The sequence below is a fragment of the Musa acuminata genome, chromosome BXJ2-2 (assembly GCF_036884655.1).
Source record: "Musa acuminata AAA Group cultivar baxijiao chromosome BXJ2-2, Cavendish_Baxijiao_AAA, whole genome shotgun sequence".
Lineage (NCBI taxonomy): Eukaryota > Viridiplantae > Streptophyta > Magnoliopsida > Zingiberales > Musaceae > Musa > Musa acuminata.
Genome location: NC_088339.1, coordinates 29839928 through 29856600, shown reverse-complemented (window position 1 = coordinate 29856600; position 16673 = coordinate 29839928). Strand labels below are relative to the sequence as shown.

The 16673-nt window shown below is 42.0% G+C and overlaps 2 protein-coding genes and 1 long non-coding RNA gene across 3 annotated transcripts; 1 reads left to right on the top strand and 2 right to left on the bottom strand.

The window, feature by feature from the left end:
• Window positions 1-3227: 3227 nt before the first annotated feature.
• Window positions 3228-5797, bottom strand: LOC135605949 (uncharacterized). The gene is made up of 3 exons (XR_010484611.1): window positions 5667-5797; window positions 5420-5563; window positions 3228-5335 (listed from the first exon to the last, which is right to left on the bottom strand). It is a non-coding gene; the product is annotated as an uncharacterized LOC135605949 (long non-coding RNA).
• LOC135605948 (LRR receptor-like serine/threonine-protein kinase RGI5) lies at window positions 3913-7719 on the top strand. The gene is made up of 2 exons (XM_065096582.1): window positions 3913-6766; window positions 7153-7719. Exons 1-2 carry the CDS (start codon window positions 3913-3915, stop codon window positions 7533-7535), a joined length of 3237 nt encoding a protein of 1078 aa, XP_064952654.1. The 3' UTR covers window positions 7536-7719.
• A 2489-nt stretch (window positions 7720-10208) lies between these two features.
• On the bottom strand, window positions 10209-14329 carry LOC103975431 (probable LRR receptor-like serine/threonine-protein kinase At1g14390). The gene is made up of 7 exons (XM_009390396.3): window positions 12669-14329; window positions 12386-12519; window positions 11618-11861; window positions 11331-11539; window positions 11205-11257; window positions 10845-10965; window positions 10209-10531 (listed from the first exon to the last, which is right to left on the bottom strand). The coding sequence occupies exons 1-7, from the start codon at window positions 13897-13899 to the stop codon at window positions 10298-10300; spliced, it is 2226 nt and encodes a 741-aa protein (XP_009388671.2). The 5' UTR covers window positions 13900-14329; the 3' UTR covers window positions 10209-10297.
• Window positions 14330-16673: the final 2344 nt, after the last annotated feature.

Here is a 16673-nt window from a genome sequence, read left to right as displayed (position 1 = left end):
TATGTGATAAGTTTACCCTTTTAATTTTTTTAGTATTTATTCAAAACTATATATATATATATATATGTTTTATTAAATTAATAAGTAAATAATAAATGAATGTATGTACTATTATAAAAAAAAAAATTTGTATGGCCCAAATATATAATAAATAAATCTTACAGAGGGGAGCTGATCTTATAGATGAAACAAGAACTGGAGACTGTAATATTATAATCTAAATGTACTACATAAAATATAGAGTAGGATTTGATTGATATATGAGTCACACTATACAACCTCAAAGAGCATAGTCTTAATGATATTTAGGGCCTTAGCCCAAGTGGATCAGGACACATGATCAAGCAGGCCTTGCATGATTTATGGTATGAGCAATTAGAAACCTGATATGTGACTCTTTATTGCTAAATCCGACTACTGAGGGAGTAAAATGGCAAACCATTCTCTTCCTTGTTCCTAGGTAATATAGTCACAGAGCTGTCAATTAATTAACAGAATTAACTCCTGGTACCATTTCCTCCTGACCCTATACTAGTAAAAACATAGGAAGGATGGATGCATCTGTTACAACACTTGCCTAGGGTTCTGCTCATGAAACTGTGAATTTGATGCATAGACTTCAGCACAAAAGGATGACTTGGTTGGAGGATTTGAAATCAGATGTGACAGCAGCACAGAGGACTATGGTAGCCACCTACCCATTAGGGTTTGGGGCTCCATGACTCAAGTGACATGATAAGGGAGGTTTAGTTAAAGCAACCTTGCACTAGGAGCCAAGAAAATAATGAATGGACAGACACCAAGCAGTAAAGTCTCCACTGTTGGCAAGGCTATGAGTTCACTTGATAGTAGGGTTTGATTCTTGTTCTGCTCCCTTTGATGCTTCAGTACAATTAGTTTATAGCGGGATTAGTACAAATGCCTCTGGTTTCCAATGGTTTAAGCTTTGTTGGTTTTGTAGGTAGATAGATAGCTCCTTGGAAGTAGGGAACTCTAGGGAGGCTAAATGGACTTATTTGGTTATTTTGGGTTTAGAATTTTATTATGGGATAATTTATAATTAAGTGCAGCACTCTGTGTTGCTCTCTCTCTCTCTCTCTCTCTCTCTCTCTCTCTATCTTTTAATCCATCAGCAAGTGTTGTTATGTCCTGCAATTGTTGCTTGGCTTCTTCCTATGAGCATATTATAAGACAATTTGAATTGGCCTCTCCTCCTACAAATGCCCATAGTGAAGTGGTGCTATAGAGGTCACCATAGGTTGGTGTACATGTACTAAGACTCTACTTGTAGACCAAATATCACAATGTGTACAAATGTATAATCCTAGTGATGTTATAGCATATGGAAGATAACCAGTATTTTTAATTATAAAAAAATAAATCTTTTGGTGCATTCATTTACTAGATAATTAATTATCATTACACAACATCTTAGTTCATTCCCTGCTTCAAGTAGCAATTCCAGGAAAATTGTATACTCTTATGAACAAAAAGTCACAAGAAGAACACACAAAACTTTGAAATTAGTAATTGATACCTAAACAACAACAAAAAGGATTACTAGTCTTAAGAATCACTCAATGAAACATTTTATTGCTGATCTAAGTCATGAATTGTGTGCAGATGCCAACACTGTCAACCATGGTCTTAATGGAGGTAAACTTTATGCACAAGCAAGGAGGAGAACCAAACAAAGTCAAATAGTACTAAACATTATGGGAGAATGAACCCTAATATATATATCCTAATGCTGGCTCCTACCATTTGGAATTTTTAACCAAAATCTGGTTTGCAAGGTGAAAGTAAAACCTGGGCCTAAACATGCAATGAATCACACCCAATGTGATCAAATATGTTTCCAAATCAACCTTCTTTCCAAGATGTGTGCAGTACTCCTACCCTTTTTCTTTTATCTCAGAACCTGTTTGTTGATGAGTCCAATTCCCAAAAGGAACCCACTATTCCCACCTTGGAAAACCCAACCCCTCCAAATTTCTTAAACTAACCACAAGACAGCTTGCTATGATTCTGACCTCTTTTACCAGCCCTTTTTACCCCATGAACAATCTTTCTTTAACCTAAGAAATGAAACAATTCGAGGGACTCTGAATAAAGATTAGTGCCATTTCAGCATCCCAAAACCTTGAAGTGGGGGTTTGCTCCCCTCCACTCCAAGGGGTGGTGTGAGTCCTTTTACTTTATCACACCTCCCTAAGCTTTGCCTTGCTCCTATTATCATCAAATCTGCCCTTCCCAAGGCAAGGAGGGTGGCCTCAGCATGGTCAGAATCTGACCCATATGGCCAGGACCAACACATGCAAAGGAGAGGAAGAAGACTTGAATGACCTTGTGTTAGGGTTTTGATTTGTGAAAATGGTGGTAGTTTGGTCATTTGGAACGGAGTTGTTTGGGGATTTGGGTTTTGGGATTAGGGATTTGGATAAGAGGTCTCATTGGCTATACATGGTTATGTTCTTGGATGTAGCAATCCCAATCAATAGGTGGGCTTGCTTGGTTAAGCCCACTTCACAAAGCCCATCAGAAGGGTCTGTTGTAGCCTAGATTTATGCCTCCACTATATATTTTTATACACTTTAAGAGAAAAATAATAAGTAAACAGGATTTTCCTGGTCATGATATTTAATTAAATTTGTTTTTCTTCTGTCTGTTCCAGACATTTTAACATTCATTGACATTGTTTCTCCTATAAAAATCACTAACTGACATTATATAGTGGTTCTACCTATTTTTCCTATTATTGCAGCAATGACTTCCTACTTCCTTAGTTTTAGTCTTTCTTTTAGCTTGAGCAAATCACAAGGATATGTCTGCTCAAAAAACTAAAACCCACTTGGACTTAATGATCAAAGCGTGTGCCAATATGGAGATTATCAGCATCCACTGCTTGGTTACCCTAAAGAACCCCAACACCAACAAATAGTACTAATGCTACTAGCCTAATGGGACAGCAATGTTAGGGCATCCCCTTTCACCTCAACCCTAATAGTGCCCTCCCCCATGGAGCAAGGGACAAATAAAGCGGCTTGGGTTCACGTGGAGGGGGACAATGATCATATTTGGTCCAAGTCAGATTTTTCCCAGACAAATCAGAAGATATTCGCATTACTTCCTGAATCATCCTTATCCAACCCTAAACACTGCACTCTCAACACTACCTTCACCCATTAAAGATGCTTAGAGTGGCGTATATATATACACCACACAAATGAAAGATGAGTTGGTGTCTCCGGTATTTTAGTCTAAAGAGTTTTGGAAATCAGTAGTACCAGTAGTAGAAGAAGAGCAGCAGCAGGCACTTCGGTGGAGTTGAAGCAAGCTTCAGTTCTCTTCTACACCTCTCTCACATGGACTACAGTTCTGTTCCTCACCCTTAATCCAAGTGAGTAGATCTTGGATCTCTTCTTATCCAGACATTTGAGATTCTGTGTTTAGAACAATCATTCAGTTCTTCATTCCTGTAGCTCTACCGGCTTCAGCATCATCTTCCATTGAAGAACCTTGTGCATACTTGGAGTGAGGCACAACAGTCATTCAAGTAGTCTTGCCTGCTGCAAGTGTAGCACCCTGACCACTCTTGTTCAAGTCCTGAAAACCACCTTCACTTCCAGTAATGCTATTTGGCCTTCTGTGAACGTGTTCTGAAGACTTTGCAACTATTGCTTCCATCCAAAGCATTCTGACTTCTTGCCTCATCCCACTTGGTTGTGGTCGAGAAACTATAGTCCTCCTGCTCCCTTGTATGCATTGCTTCCATTCCCACCATTCTTCACTGAACTCGAGCAGGCACTTCAGATAAGCTGCAAATGGTGTCCATTGCTGAACTTTAGACCTCCATCACTGTCAGAGAAGAGGTTGAGACAAGCACAAAAGAGCTGAAGGAACACACTCCAGATGAGGAAGGTCAATACCATTTCCATTACCTCACTCTTCTTCTCATTCTTGTCAATGGCCATTCTCAGTTCCATTAGCCCCATAACCTCTCTTTCCCCTGATGGCAAGGCTCTCCTGTCCTTGTTAGCTACAACCTCCACCAGCTCCTCCCCTGGTCTCCTGCTCTCATGGGATCCCTCTCACCCCACCCCCTGCTCTTGGCAAGGGGTCACCTGCTCCCCTCAGGGCAGGGTCATCTCTCTCTCCCTCCCAAACACCTTCCTCAACCTCACCTCCATTCCACCTGAGCTCTCCTCCCTTACCTCCCTCCAACTCCTCAACCTCTCCTCGGCCAACATTTCCGGCAGCATCCCCCCGTCGCTCGGCGCCCTTGCCTCACTCCGCCTTCTCGATCTCTCCTCCAATTCCTTATCAGGCCCTATACCGCCGCAGCTTGGAGCAATGTCCTCTCTCCAGTTCCTGCTCCTTAACTCGAACCGCCTGTCTGGCCTTATTCCTGCAACTCTTGCCAACCTCACCTCTCTCCAGGTCCTCTGCCTCCAAGACAACCTCCTTAATGGCTCCATCCCCTCCCAGCTTGGTTCTTTGTTTTCTCTCCAACAGTTCCGCATCGGAGGCAATCCCTACCTCACCGGCCAGCTCCCTCCACAACTCGGCCTGATGACCAACCTCACCACCTTCGGTGCCGCCGCCACTGGCCTCTCCGGCACAATCCCATCGGAGTTTGGCAACTTGGTGAATCTCCAGACACTGGCTCTCTACGACACCGACATCTCTGGTTCAGTGCCGCCTGAGTTAGGCTCATGCTCGGAGTTGAGAAACCTTTACTTGCATATGAACAAGATCGCCGGTTTGATCCCACCAGAATTGGGCAGGCTGCAGAAGCTCACAAGCCTGCTCTTGTGGGGGAACCTACTCACAGGAACGGTCCCGGGTGAGCTTGCCAACTGCTCGGCATTGGTGGTTCTTGACCTCTCTGCTAACAAGCTCTCCGGGGAGATCCCCCGCGAGCTAGGGAGGTTGGCAGTCTTGGAACAACTCCGTCTTTCTGATAACATGCTCACAGGCCCCATCCCAGAGGAAGTGAGCAACTGCAGCAGCTTGACTACACTTCAGCTTGATAAAAATGCATTGTCTGGGTCTCTTCCTTGGCAGATTGGGGATTTGAAGTCCCTACAGAGTCTCTTCTTGTGGGGCAACTCGTTGACAGGAGCCATTCCACAATCCTTCGGCAACTGTACAGAGCTCTATGCACTCGACCTGTCGAAGAATAGGCTGACAGGGGCTATCCCAGAGAAGATTTTTGGCCTGAACAAGCTCAGCAAGCTGCTTCTGCTGGGGAATTCTTTGACAGGAAGGTTGCCACCAAGTGTTGCAAACTGTCAATCTTTAGTTAGATTGAGGCTTGGAGAGAACCAGCTTTCTGGTGAAATCCCAAAGGAGATCGGTAAGCTGCAAAATCTTGTGTTTCTGGATCTTTATACTAATCATTTCTCTGGGAAATTACCTTCCGAGATTGCGAACATCACGGTCTTGGAGCTTCTGGACGTCCATAATAATCACATCACCGGAGAAATCCCTCCTCAATTAGGAGAGCTGATGAACTTAGAACAGCTCGACCTTAGTGAGAACAGCTTCACTGGAGAAATTCCTGCAAGTTTCGGTAATTTCAGCTACTTGAATAAGCTCATCCTGAACAATAATCTGCTAACTGGGTTATTACCAACATCTATAAAGAACCTGCAGAAGCTGACCTTGCTCGATATGAGTGGTAATAGCCTCTCAGGTCCTATTCCTCCCGAGATCGGTTCCTTGACAAGCCTGACGATCAGTTTGGACTTGAGCTCCAACAAGTTGGTCGGAGAACTTCCACAGGAGATGTCTGGTCTGACGCAGTTAGAATCATTGGATCTTTCGAGCAACATGCTCGGTGGAGGGATCGAAGTCTTGGGCCTGCTCACAAGTCTCACTTCTCTCAACATCTCAGTCAATAATTTCTCTGGACCAATTCCTGTCATTCCATTCTTTCGAACTCTATCCTCCAACTCCTACTTTCAGAACCCGGATCTCTGTCAGTCTTTTGATGGCTACACATGTTCATCCGACCTTATACGTAGAACCGCTATTCGATCGATCAAAACTGTGGCTTTGGTTTGTGTCATTTTAGGCTCTGTCACTCTCTTGTTTGTGGCATTATGGATTCTTGTCAACAGGAACAGAAAGCTTGCGGCAGAAAAAGCACTGACCATATCATCCTCCATATCTGATGAGTTCTCATACCCATGGACCTTCGTCCCATTCCAGAAGCTAAACTTTACAGTAGATAACATTCTTCAGTGCCTGAAGGATGAGAATGTAATTGGAAAAGGTTGCTCTGGGATCGTTTACAAGGCTGAGATGCCCAATGGGGAGCTCATTGCCGTGAAGAAGCTTTGGAAAACAAAGAAGGAAGAGGAACTGATCGACACATTTGAGTCCGAGATTCAGATTCTTGGGCATATCAGGCATCGCAACATTGTGAAGCTACTGGGTTATTGTTCCAATAAGTGTGTCAAGCTCCTTCTCTACAATTATATCTCGAATGGAAATCTGCAACAGCTTTTGCAAGAGAATAGGAATTTGGATTGGGAGACAAGGTATAGAATTGCACTTGGATCGGCACAAGGTTTAGCATATCTCCACCACGACTGCATCCCAGCCATCCTTCACAGGGATGTCAAGTGTAACAATATACTGTTGGATTCAAAATTTGAAGCATATTTGGCTGATTTTGGTTTGGCAAAGCTGATGAGTTCACCGAACTTCCACCATGCCATGTCCAGGATAGCAGGTTCATATGGATACATAGCTCCAGGTAAAGCTCTCATCGATAAGATGCCAGTTCTTTGAAATTTTGCTTCAGTATGTTTTCCAATTAAGATGTTCCCTTTAATGTTGTTTATGGTGAGTTTTCGTTCTTTGCATAAATGAGAACATCTTAAGTCAATTGTCATGTTGTTCTTACTGCTATTGAGTTCAAATTCTCTCGTGTTGATCTTACAAGTTTCAAGACTAAGAGAGTTTCATTATCCTTAATACTCAAAAAAGTTATTATTTACCCATAGCTCTGACATAACTTTAACGAGGCTTCTGTTGACAAATCCTTCTGAACACTATCTATACTTGCTACTACTCATACTTCTTGTCTTAAATCAAGTCCTAGGAGTAGATATATTGATGATTTGCCGATCATTGTGACAGAGTATGGCTACACAACAAATATAACAGAGAAGAGCGATGTATACAGTTTCGGTGTGGTCCTCCTAGAGATTCTAAGCGGGCGAAGCGCCATCGAGCCAATGGTTGGCGACGGTCTTCACATAGTGGAATGGGTGAAGAAGAAAATGGCAAGCTTTGAACCCGCAATCAATATTTTGGACCCAAAGCTACAAGGAATGCCCAACCAGATGGTCCAGGAGATGCTACAGACACTGGGAATAGCCATGTTCTGCGTGAACTCATCCCCATTGGAGCGTCCAACCATGAAAGAGGTGGTAGCATTCCTGATGGAAGTGAAGAGCCCACCAGAAGAATGGGGAAAGACTGCACAACAGCCTCTTATAAAGCCTGTGAATCATGGATGACGAATGTACTTCTTTCCATATTCTCCTCTGATTTTTATTTTGTTCCCCCACTCTTTTCATTTATCTTCTGAGAGAAAGCTTAATGATTTCTTCATGTTCACCAAAAATTGGCAAGTTCTATTGTCTGATGTTAGCTTGCCATTGTTGTACAGTTTGCACTGGAACTTAATTTAGTCCTTACAGATATCACAGTTCCTACGGATTTTTCAGTCTTTCTCTTGCTAAGCCACCAAAAGTTGCCTAGGAGCTCCTAAAGACAAGTGAGAGTTGTCCGTTCGATGATGTTTGAGTTGGAGAAATGTCCTGAGAAGAAATCTAGTTCTACATGAATCAAAAGCTTTGCCTCCTCAGCTTTCTTGTGCCACAAAAGTGTCTTTTGATCTCATTACCACAAAAGAAAACATCAAATCATCCATAAATAATCGACAGAGTATTGATCAGATCATGTCTTGGATACTCGAGAAGTTTGAATGGGGACTGAAATCTATGGCCTGACAAAATGGACTATCTAATCAGCATACAGAATGAATACACTATTAGACAGCAACAGGCAAGCAGATCTGACTGTAGACGACACAAACGCCTTCACCATCTATACTCCATAAGGTCAAACTGTATGCTTCCACCCCAAGGAAACCAGTGGGAGAACCAAAGAGTTGAAATAAGACAAGCGAGCCTGGTCCTCCTATATGAGGTCCTTATGCGTCGGAAAAGAGAGGAAGGGTAAGGCCATGCCCTTTGGTTGGTTGATATGTTTCCTTGGCACCTTCCACGGCGCTTTTCACGGACATGGCGAACACTTGGGGATGTCTGCTGACATCGAGACAGCAAGTTTCGCGTTGCCGCCAAGATGTTCCAACCTGCATGTGCACGATGGAAATTGATAGGAATGGACAAAAGAATCACATGCGTTGCCAAGTTTGGAGGTACTCATGGCCGCATGTCGACATGAAACTGTTTGATCTAACCGAGTTTCCTTGCTATTCTAGCATGTCAATCGTATCATCTACACTAAGGTTAAGCTTGCAACGTAATGTTGATCGCTCCTATATGGGTTTTGATCTGTTTCTTTACAGCAACAACGAGAAGAAGCTTATGCGCGGGAAGTGTTCGACGTTTCGTCCGAAACAAGAGCGCAGTTTCTCCGAACAATGAAGCAAAGATCACAGCTTTAAAGCACACAAAAAAAAAAAAAGTTTCGAGTCGAATCGTAGAATCACAACGTGGAGGAGACCTACCTCGAGAAGTGACCATCTAATCGATGGAGTTCAGCCTCGTAGATCGCTTCACAGACGGCCCAAACCTCGCAGATCGCTCCCTCGTAGAAACAGATCTCCTCCTCCCACTCTTAGCCATTTCGATCACCACCAAAACCTCGGTGAATTTGAGATAGACGTCATCCACGGCTCCTTGCAGTTGTTGAAGTGATCCGCTATTTGGGCCTGATGGGCTGATCCATCCATTTTCTGATCAAAATATTTAAATTAAATTTAATAATAATATATTCATCGAGTCTCTATAAATTAATTTTAATCTTACTTATTTATGATATGAGACTAATTGAGATATTATATTCATAAAAGATACTAATTGAAATAATAATAATAATAATAATAATAATAATAATAATAAATAATACTGAAGAAAATAAAAGAACTTTAAACAAAATTAACAAGAATTAAATCAAGACAAATTTGAAACAAAAAAGGAAAAGGGAAAAACAGATCATTAAATCATTCATAAGTTTGTAATTATTCATTTAATGGTGAAAGCGATCATTAAATCACCATCTCCTTTATTCTTTCTCAAATGCAGATCATAAATAATGGGAGCAATTGCAACCTTACTACTGCTACCGCTGTGTGCGTTCGCGCTCATGGCCTGCGCCTCCCATGGCCAGCGGTGGTATCTTTTCATGGCGGCAGGTTATCGTTTGACTTCATGGCGGAAGATGGTGATTCTCTTTCTCACAATATCTTCTTGTTTGACTTCGTTTCTAATCTTCATTATGAACTCATATCCCAAAACCAAGTTCGCTTTCGTGAACTTGTAGAGCACCAAATCATCTAAAAATAATTGGAGTCATACTTCGATCCAAATGCAAAACCTCAATGGTGACTAAATAAGTAGAATTTCGTTACTGATTACAAAGAATTGACAGGGGAAATATGTTTGATCGCTGAAACTTACAATGTACTTGCCGCTGGTGTTGTTCAACCCCATTCTGCCTCATCATCATCTGAGGAGAAATCTCAGGGTTTGTGAACCACACAACACATGACCATCTTGGAGTATGTATGTAGATGCTCAAGCATTGCAATCCACTCCCTCGTATCAGCTACATACACTTAATATCTAGGATTAGTAATATATCAACCAATCTAACTCAAATTTATCATATTCATTTTCTTTATAGTTTAATCCTAATCGAAATATTTTCATTATTGAGCTGCCTTTTTTTTCATAATTTTTTTCGACTCGGTATACTATATGTTATATCAAGATCATGTGCACTATAAGCTAACAACAAGACTCCAAACATTAAAGATTTGAAGTATGGATTTTAGTAAAGCCTATATTTCATTTAAACATTTGATCACAATCTGTACCCAATCAACTATAATGGCTTTCATGAGTTGTGCATGCAAATCTACAAAGATCTTTTTCACTGCCTGGTTGAAAGTTTCTTTTTTCTTTCAAACAACAGAAGAACCACAGTAGTATCAACAATGTAACAGATATAACAAAGTGAATCACAAGAACTAGACTTGGATGCTTAGGCTTTCGCTGCTGGCCCAGCCATCCTGGATTTGAGCCGAGTATTGTAGATTCCAGAGGACATCATCAATCGAAGGGCGCTGGTTTGGATCTCCTGATACACAGTTGAGGGATATCTCAACTGCCGTTCTTAAGGAGTCGACAGCAAAGGTGCCTCGAATGGTCGGGTCAGCAATGCCTCTCAGGTCTGGAGGGCTATCTGTTAAGCTCTTCTGCAGCTGAAGCGAACAATGAACGATTTGAATTCCACTAATCATATGTTGAAGCTTCATGAGTAATTAAACTTTGACAACGAGTAGGAACTTTTTCTGTGTGTAATATGTGCCAATTCAGAAGATTGACAAATTTAACTTCTACATTAGCAATTATGCAAGTTTTTCCTTCCCGTTGCTCAGAGTCAGAACAGGTAAAATAGGGCAATTCTGAAGTGCTAATTGATATGGGAAGAACTAGTTTTCACAAAATAGTGTGATCAAAAGTAAAAAGTGATTGCTGATGCCAAATTCTGTGGACCGAGTGAAGTCCATGTACCTGAGATCTAAGAAAATCCACCCCGCTTTTGGATCCAGCAGGTTTTCCTGTGATAATTTCCAAAAGAATGAGCCCGAGCTGGTAGATGTCGTCTTTTTCACCATGCTGCAGACCGTAGATGCTGCAAGCTCAAGAAAGACAACTTGGTTTCAGCAAGGATGAATTCCCATCTGTTTTGTATTTTGTGTTATATTTGCATCCAAATGCTCAAAAAAAAGAAAAACAATCTCAAGATGTGTCAGGCTTTGTAAATTGTATCTCACAATATGTCAAATCTAGGACCACATCATCCATAATGGGATTCTTCCAATTTTATTGATTACATTGTCCACTTCTAAAGATAAGATAATGACAAGTTACCTGCCAGGATCTCTATCCTCCACTGCAATGAAGGGACTCTCATAACCACCAATCTGAAAGATACAAAAAAGAGAGTCAAAGGTCAAACTAGGACTACCTCAGCCATCATAATTTTACTTGCCCTACCTTGTTGTTTTTGTTCTTTGGCAGCACAGGAAGGTTGTAATTGCTTATTTTTGCTGTGAGAGTTTTATCCAGCAATACATTCTCTATGTTGAGATCATTTCCGACAATACCAGGGACTGTCACAGAATGCAAGAATTGGATTCCCCGTGCAACCCCAGTAACAGCTGCTAATCTTTGTGGCCACTTCAGCATCTCACGCTTCCTCCACTCTGCACAAGCAAGAACCAATATGAACTACTCGAATGATAGCATATAAGAAGCAGTACAATTCTTGCTATTCTCATTACCGGTAAGATGACTCCTCAGAGTTCCATTAGTGATGTATTCAGAAACAAGAAATACGATGGTCGTAATGTTGACACCATCCTGGCTGCTATCAATGCAATGGCCAAGAATGCTGGCCAGATGATGGTGTCTGAACTTTGAGATGAGATCCAGATACTGAGGCAGGTTTTGAGGCAAAAACCTTGGATTCAATTTCAATCGTCTCACTGTAACCATGGAGCCATCCTGGAGCCAGCCTTTGTAAAACTGAACAGTAGCAACACAATCACAAGTCGGCAAGCCCAAAAGAAAATTCTGTACTTCAACAGAGCTTTTATTTCTCTACACTAAATGACAAGGCAACAACAAACATTCAGAAGTTCTTTAAATGAACTGCAGAAGACACAAGTCATCCTTATAGCTTTTTAATTTATAAACTAATACATGTAATTTTCTTTGCCAAAATATCTTAATATATGGCACACACATGTTCTTGGTCTTGTTTAGTTAATGATTTAAGAACTTGCAGCCTTTATGTCTTAAAACTCACCTGCCGTTATAATGAACTAGTATGTGGTAGAATAAGGTTGGTCAAAATCCAAATATATTATTATGCTTATGGGATCTTCCAATTTCTACAGATCAATAACTTGGATGACAGGAAAAATTCAAAGTAAAAAAAGGCAACTAAAACAGTGTTTTTTTTTTTTTGATCCCAGTTAAACATGCTGTGAATTCAACATCAGTGCAAGAGATAAAGAGATCATCTTTGATCTACTACTACTTTGTACCTGTCCCCGTGCGCTGTCCTCAATCAAGTTTGATGGATTGAAGCTATTAGTCGCTTGCTGAAGCTCCTCCATACTGAAAACTCGATATGGTATTAGCCCAAGAGTTCCTATCCTCACTGCCTCAGACATATGCCCTTTACCAAGGATTCCCATTTGATCCAGCAAGTATGAGATCACATAACAGTAAAATAATAAGTAATCCAGAAGAAAAACTTTTGTGATGATAATATATAGATTGTTTCTAGAATATATGCATTATAAGTTTGACGATTAATTTCCTTACTTGCATCAGCTGGAGTTTTTGTCGTCTCTTGAGGCAAAGATTTTGCGGCCTCTGGTTTGTACAAGACAATGGCTTTGGACTCCACTGTTCTTGAACTCCTGAAGACAAGGAAGACGAGTAACCCCAGCAATGCTGCACCGACGACGACACCCCCGGCAATTCCCAATATTGCACCTACATTGCTCTTAGATCCACTGATCTTGTTCGCCGGAGGCAAGATCGCCGCGAATGCTGCGCCGTTGCAGTAAGCATTCGGATGCTGGAACCTCATACCCCCTACATCCAAGCAGTTCCCTGAGCTCAACACCATTCTATTGGAAGAGTTCGATCGCATGCACAAAGGCAGGCCTCCCACCAACAGATTGTTTGTGACATCAACGAATCCGAGCACACTGCCGCATGAAACATTCGACGGAATTTGCCCGGTCAGCGTGTTGTCAGACAAATCCAGGTGGTGGATTGACGGCAGGGAAAACAGCAATGGCGGAATCCAACCGGAGAGTCGATTGGAAGACAAATCCAGCTTCTGAAGCTGATGAAAGGCCGTGAGATTTGCCGGGATCTTTCCGTGATACCTGTTGTTTCTGAGGACAAGACTAACGATGCCAGTACTCAGGGATGGGAACTCGGGGCCGAGGCGATTCCCACCGACATCCAGTTCGACGAGAGCAGCCAAGGGTTTGAGATCAGGAAGCGACCCATTGAACGAGTTCCCGCTCAAGACGAGATTTTGGAGGCTCGACATCGTCGAGATCTCCATCGGAATGGCTCCGGTGAAGTAGTTGGAGCTCAAGTTGAGAACTTTGAGCGAGGGGAAGCGGTCCACCTTCGCCGGGAGCGGCCCCCACAGGCCGAGGGCAACAAGCGAGAGGGTAGTCAGGCTGGGGAGCCGCGACATGGTGGTGAAGAGGGAGTCGGAGGAGAAAACCGGGGACAGGGCGTTGGGGGCGCCGGGCGAGGCAGGGCGGTCGCCGACGATGACGAGCTCGACGATGCGGCCGCCGGAGCAGGTGACGGTGAGGGAAGGGGAGGGCGGCAGGGAGCAGAAGTCGGTGGCGCGGGACCAGCCAGCGAGGGCCGGCGGGTTCTCGAGTAGGCGCTGCAGGCGGAGCAGCGTCTTGGACTGGGAATTGGGCAGCTGTTGGGCATCCGAGGCAAGGAAGAGGAAGAGTAGGGGGAGGAGGAGAAGCGCGGCGGAGGAGGTAAGCTTCGAAAGCGATAAAAATCCCATTTTTATGAGGATTTGGAACGCAAAAGCAGGTTTTTTATCGGCGCTTATTCTTCAGCGTCCGACGCAATGAGAGCTCTTCATGCACTATCCCCTTCTCCCTCAAGAAGAAAGAGAAAGAAGCGGAAAGCTTATCTTCTTGCACAGATGTGATCCGAAGTGAGCTCGAGCGAGGGAGTCAGAGAAACGAATTGCTGAGAGTTGATCGATCTCATGGTGGAATGGGATAAAGCGAAAGATCCCACAGTGCGGGTTGACGGCGTAGCAGAGGCGAGTGATGATTTGGGAGCGAGGACACAATGAGAAGTGGAAAGAGACGAAGAAGATCGATGACGGTGCGTAGGACTACGCGTTTGGGTGTTTGTGTCTACTTTACAGCTTGCTGCTGCCGTTGCATCATCTCGTCCGCGACTCACCACCGACTCCTCCAAGCAGAGCTGAAGCCATGGATTTTGTTCTCTCTAATTTTCTCTCTATGGAAGAATTATATGACAAAACCAAAAATATTAAAAGGCAAATTTTACGTACAATGATTCAGATAAATTGGCAAGTTTAATATGCATCGTCCCAAAGCAGCAATGTCCGAATATTGTATCTGCAACAAAAAATGTATCTATAAAAATCATCACTCGCAACAATTAGTATTCTTAGAGTGGATAAAAGCAATTTGTCAAAGTTATTGCTTTGATAATTAGTATTCTTATTTATCTTTTATTTAACTTTGCAGTTTAGGCTCTAATCATTTGAGCTAAACATAGCTCAAAATGTTAGTATAATAATAGCAGTCATTCATCACTAGTGGAAATTAGAAGAGTCAATTACGAATTCAATGTTCCCCCATGGCAATATCTCTGAGAGAGAGAGAGAGAGTCAAAGTTGAGTCTTGGAATAGTATTGACAACCTACTATATATTTCCCACCCTGACCCAAGTCCTCCTCTTGTCCGTCAAAGAAAGGAATAGTGAGTTGTCTGTCAATGGAGAAGTCACTGTTATTACGTTTGCAGGTCTGAAGCATCCACCAGAGAGGCCCCGTACTATTATCATATGGCTTCCCTTTCTGGGTTGGGGATGGTTGACATTAAAGTATTCAGCACAAATTATTTCATCAGCAAAATTTCTTTCTCATTCTTGCAGTAAACAGCTCTTTTGTAGCTAAAGATTATTTGAATATATGCAGATTGTGTACTATCATACAAAAAAAAAGGATAATAAGGATGCATTAATCATTGAAAGAGCTTGAAATCAGATTGGATTAATACAATCTTTTACTCCACTGACTCTTTTTTCCTTGCCAAGAGACTGTTCTAAAGTGTGGTACTCTTTAGGGCTTCCTCTCTCCGTGATTCATTTGAGATGAGTAGATCCAGCTAGGGATTGTGAAAGTTAATGCTCTAAATCTTACTGGTGAAGAAACAGTGATTAAAATTAGAGATGCACAGCTCTTAAGTGAAGTAACCTGAAAGCAAGAATGACCCCAAACACCTCTCCATGCTTTTTTACTTGGGATGAGCAGATCCAGCTATGATTTATTGAAGTCAATGCCCTAATGCTTACTTGTGAAGTGTTCATCATAAGCACTAAATATTCCATGAGATGAAGAAGTAATCTGAAAGCAAGTTTGACACAAACTGGTCTACCTCCTTCCAGTAAAAATAATATACACTTTGTCTAATCTTAAGCCTGTCATACACCCACGAGAATGGAGACATCAGTTAAAGTTGCATTACCAAAGTAAAAGTGGAGGGAGAAGAAGTACATGGATAATTGGAGTGGGTGAGAGTGAATGGAGACATCAGAATGTGTGTTTTCATGCTTCCCTGTGGTTGGTCTTAAGGTTGGGTTAGGTGGTGTGAGGCCACGGTGGTCCTCGGCATTACTGGGTGGATGTCAGTGAGTTGTAGTCCTACACCTGCGGGGGTGAACTGGCATGGGACATGGGGAGTAAATAATGGAAGAGCACTGTTTACGGGTACGACAAATAATGCACATAAATATATGTGTCAGGATTATAATTCCCTCTGCTCGTGGCAGTCCACGACACAATACGTGTCCTCCACATGGATGCTCGTGGAAAAGTTATTCTCCCAGGGGAATCCAATCAGAGCCACACTTGCTCACCGCGAGTGTGCGCACGAATCAATCCACGATCCCCATGTTTCTGAGAATTCTCATTGCTTTGATGATTAATCGGCCGAGTTATTTTCGATATTATGGAATTATTGGTAGATTATATAAGCATATCATTTCGTCACAGAGAAATAATGTGAATTTATTTTATATTTGCTCATGTAAATTCATGAAATTATATAAGCATATCAAATCATATCCAAGTCAGAACAAACACTTATTTTGACTTTTCTGCTGTCATCTCTACATCAGTGCAAATTAATGGCCAATGCTTGTCATATGCTCCATGCTTCATATATATATATATAAGGAATCTACATCATCACACATCTAGATATGAGAAATGAGCAAATGCATTGTTGCAAATAAGATATTAAGACCTAGCTTGTTGATGTGATTTGATATAATACAACACAATACATGTGTCATTATCCTCTCTGGTCTGAGATATAATTGCATAAAACAAATTCAATTTGAAAAAGTGTAGATTGGCTTATGATGTAAAATATCAACACCTGCACTGATTCTGATAAGAAAGATCAGATTAGAACAGGGAACTGTGAGGAACGATGATCTGAACTAGCATGGTCTCAGCATTCTGTAGGCATCTATCAGGCTAAACCAAATCAATGATTCTCAAATGCTTCT

Bases quoted from the DNA above. Each gene is read 5' to 3' on its own strand.
- LOC135605948 (XM_065096582.1), top strand. From the start codon at position 3,913: ATGAGGAAGGTCAATACCATTTCCATTACCTCACTCTTCTTCTCATTC. The intron at 6,767-7,152 runs GTAAAGCTCTCA...TCATTGTGACAG, and splicing joins ATATGGATACATAGCTCCAG to AGTATGGCTACACAACAAAT.
- LOC103975431 (XM_009390396.3), bottom strand. From the start codon at position 13,899: ATGGGATTTTTATCGCTTTCGAAGCTTACCTCCTCCGCCGCGCTTCTC. The intron at 11,258-11,330 runs GTAGGGCAAGTA...TGTATCTTTCAG, and splicing joins CAAAGAACAAAAACAACAAG to ATTGGTGGTTATGAGAGTCC. The intron at 10,966-11,204 runs GTAACTTGTCAT...TTGAGCTTGCAG, and splicing joins GAGGATAGAGATCCTGGCAG to CATCTACGGTCTGCAGCATG.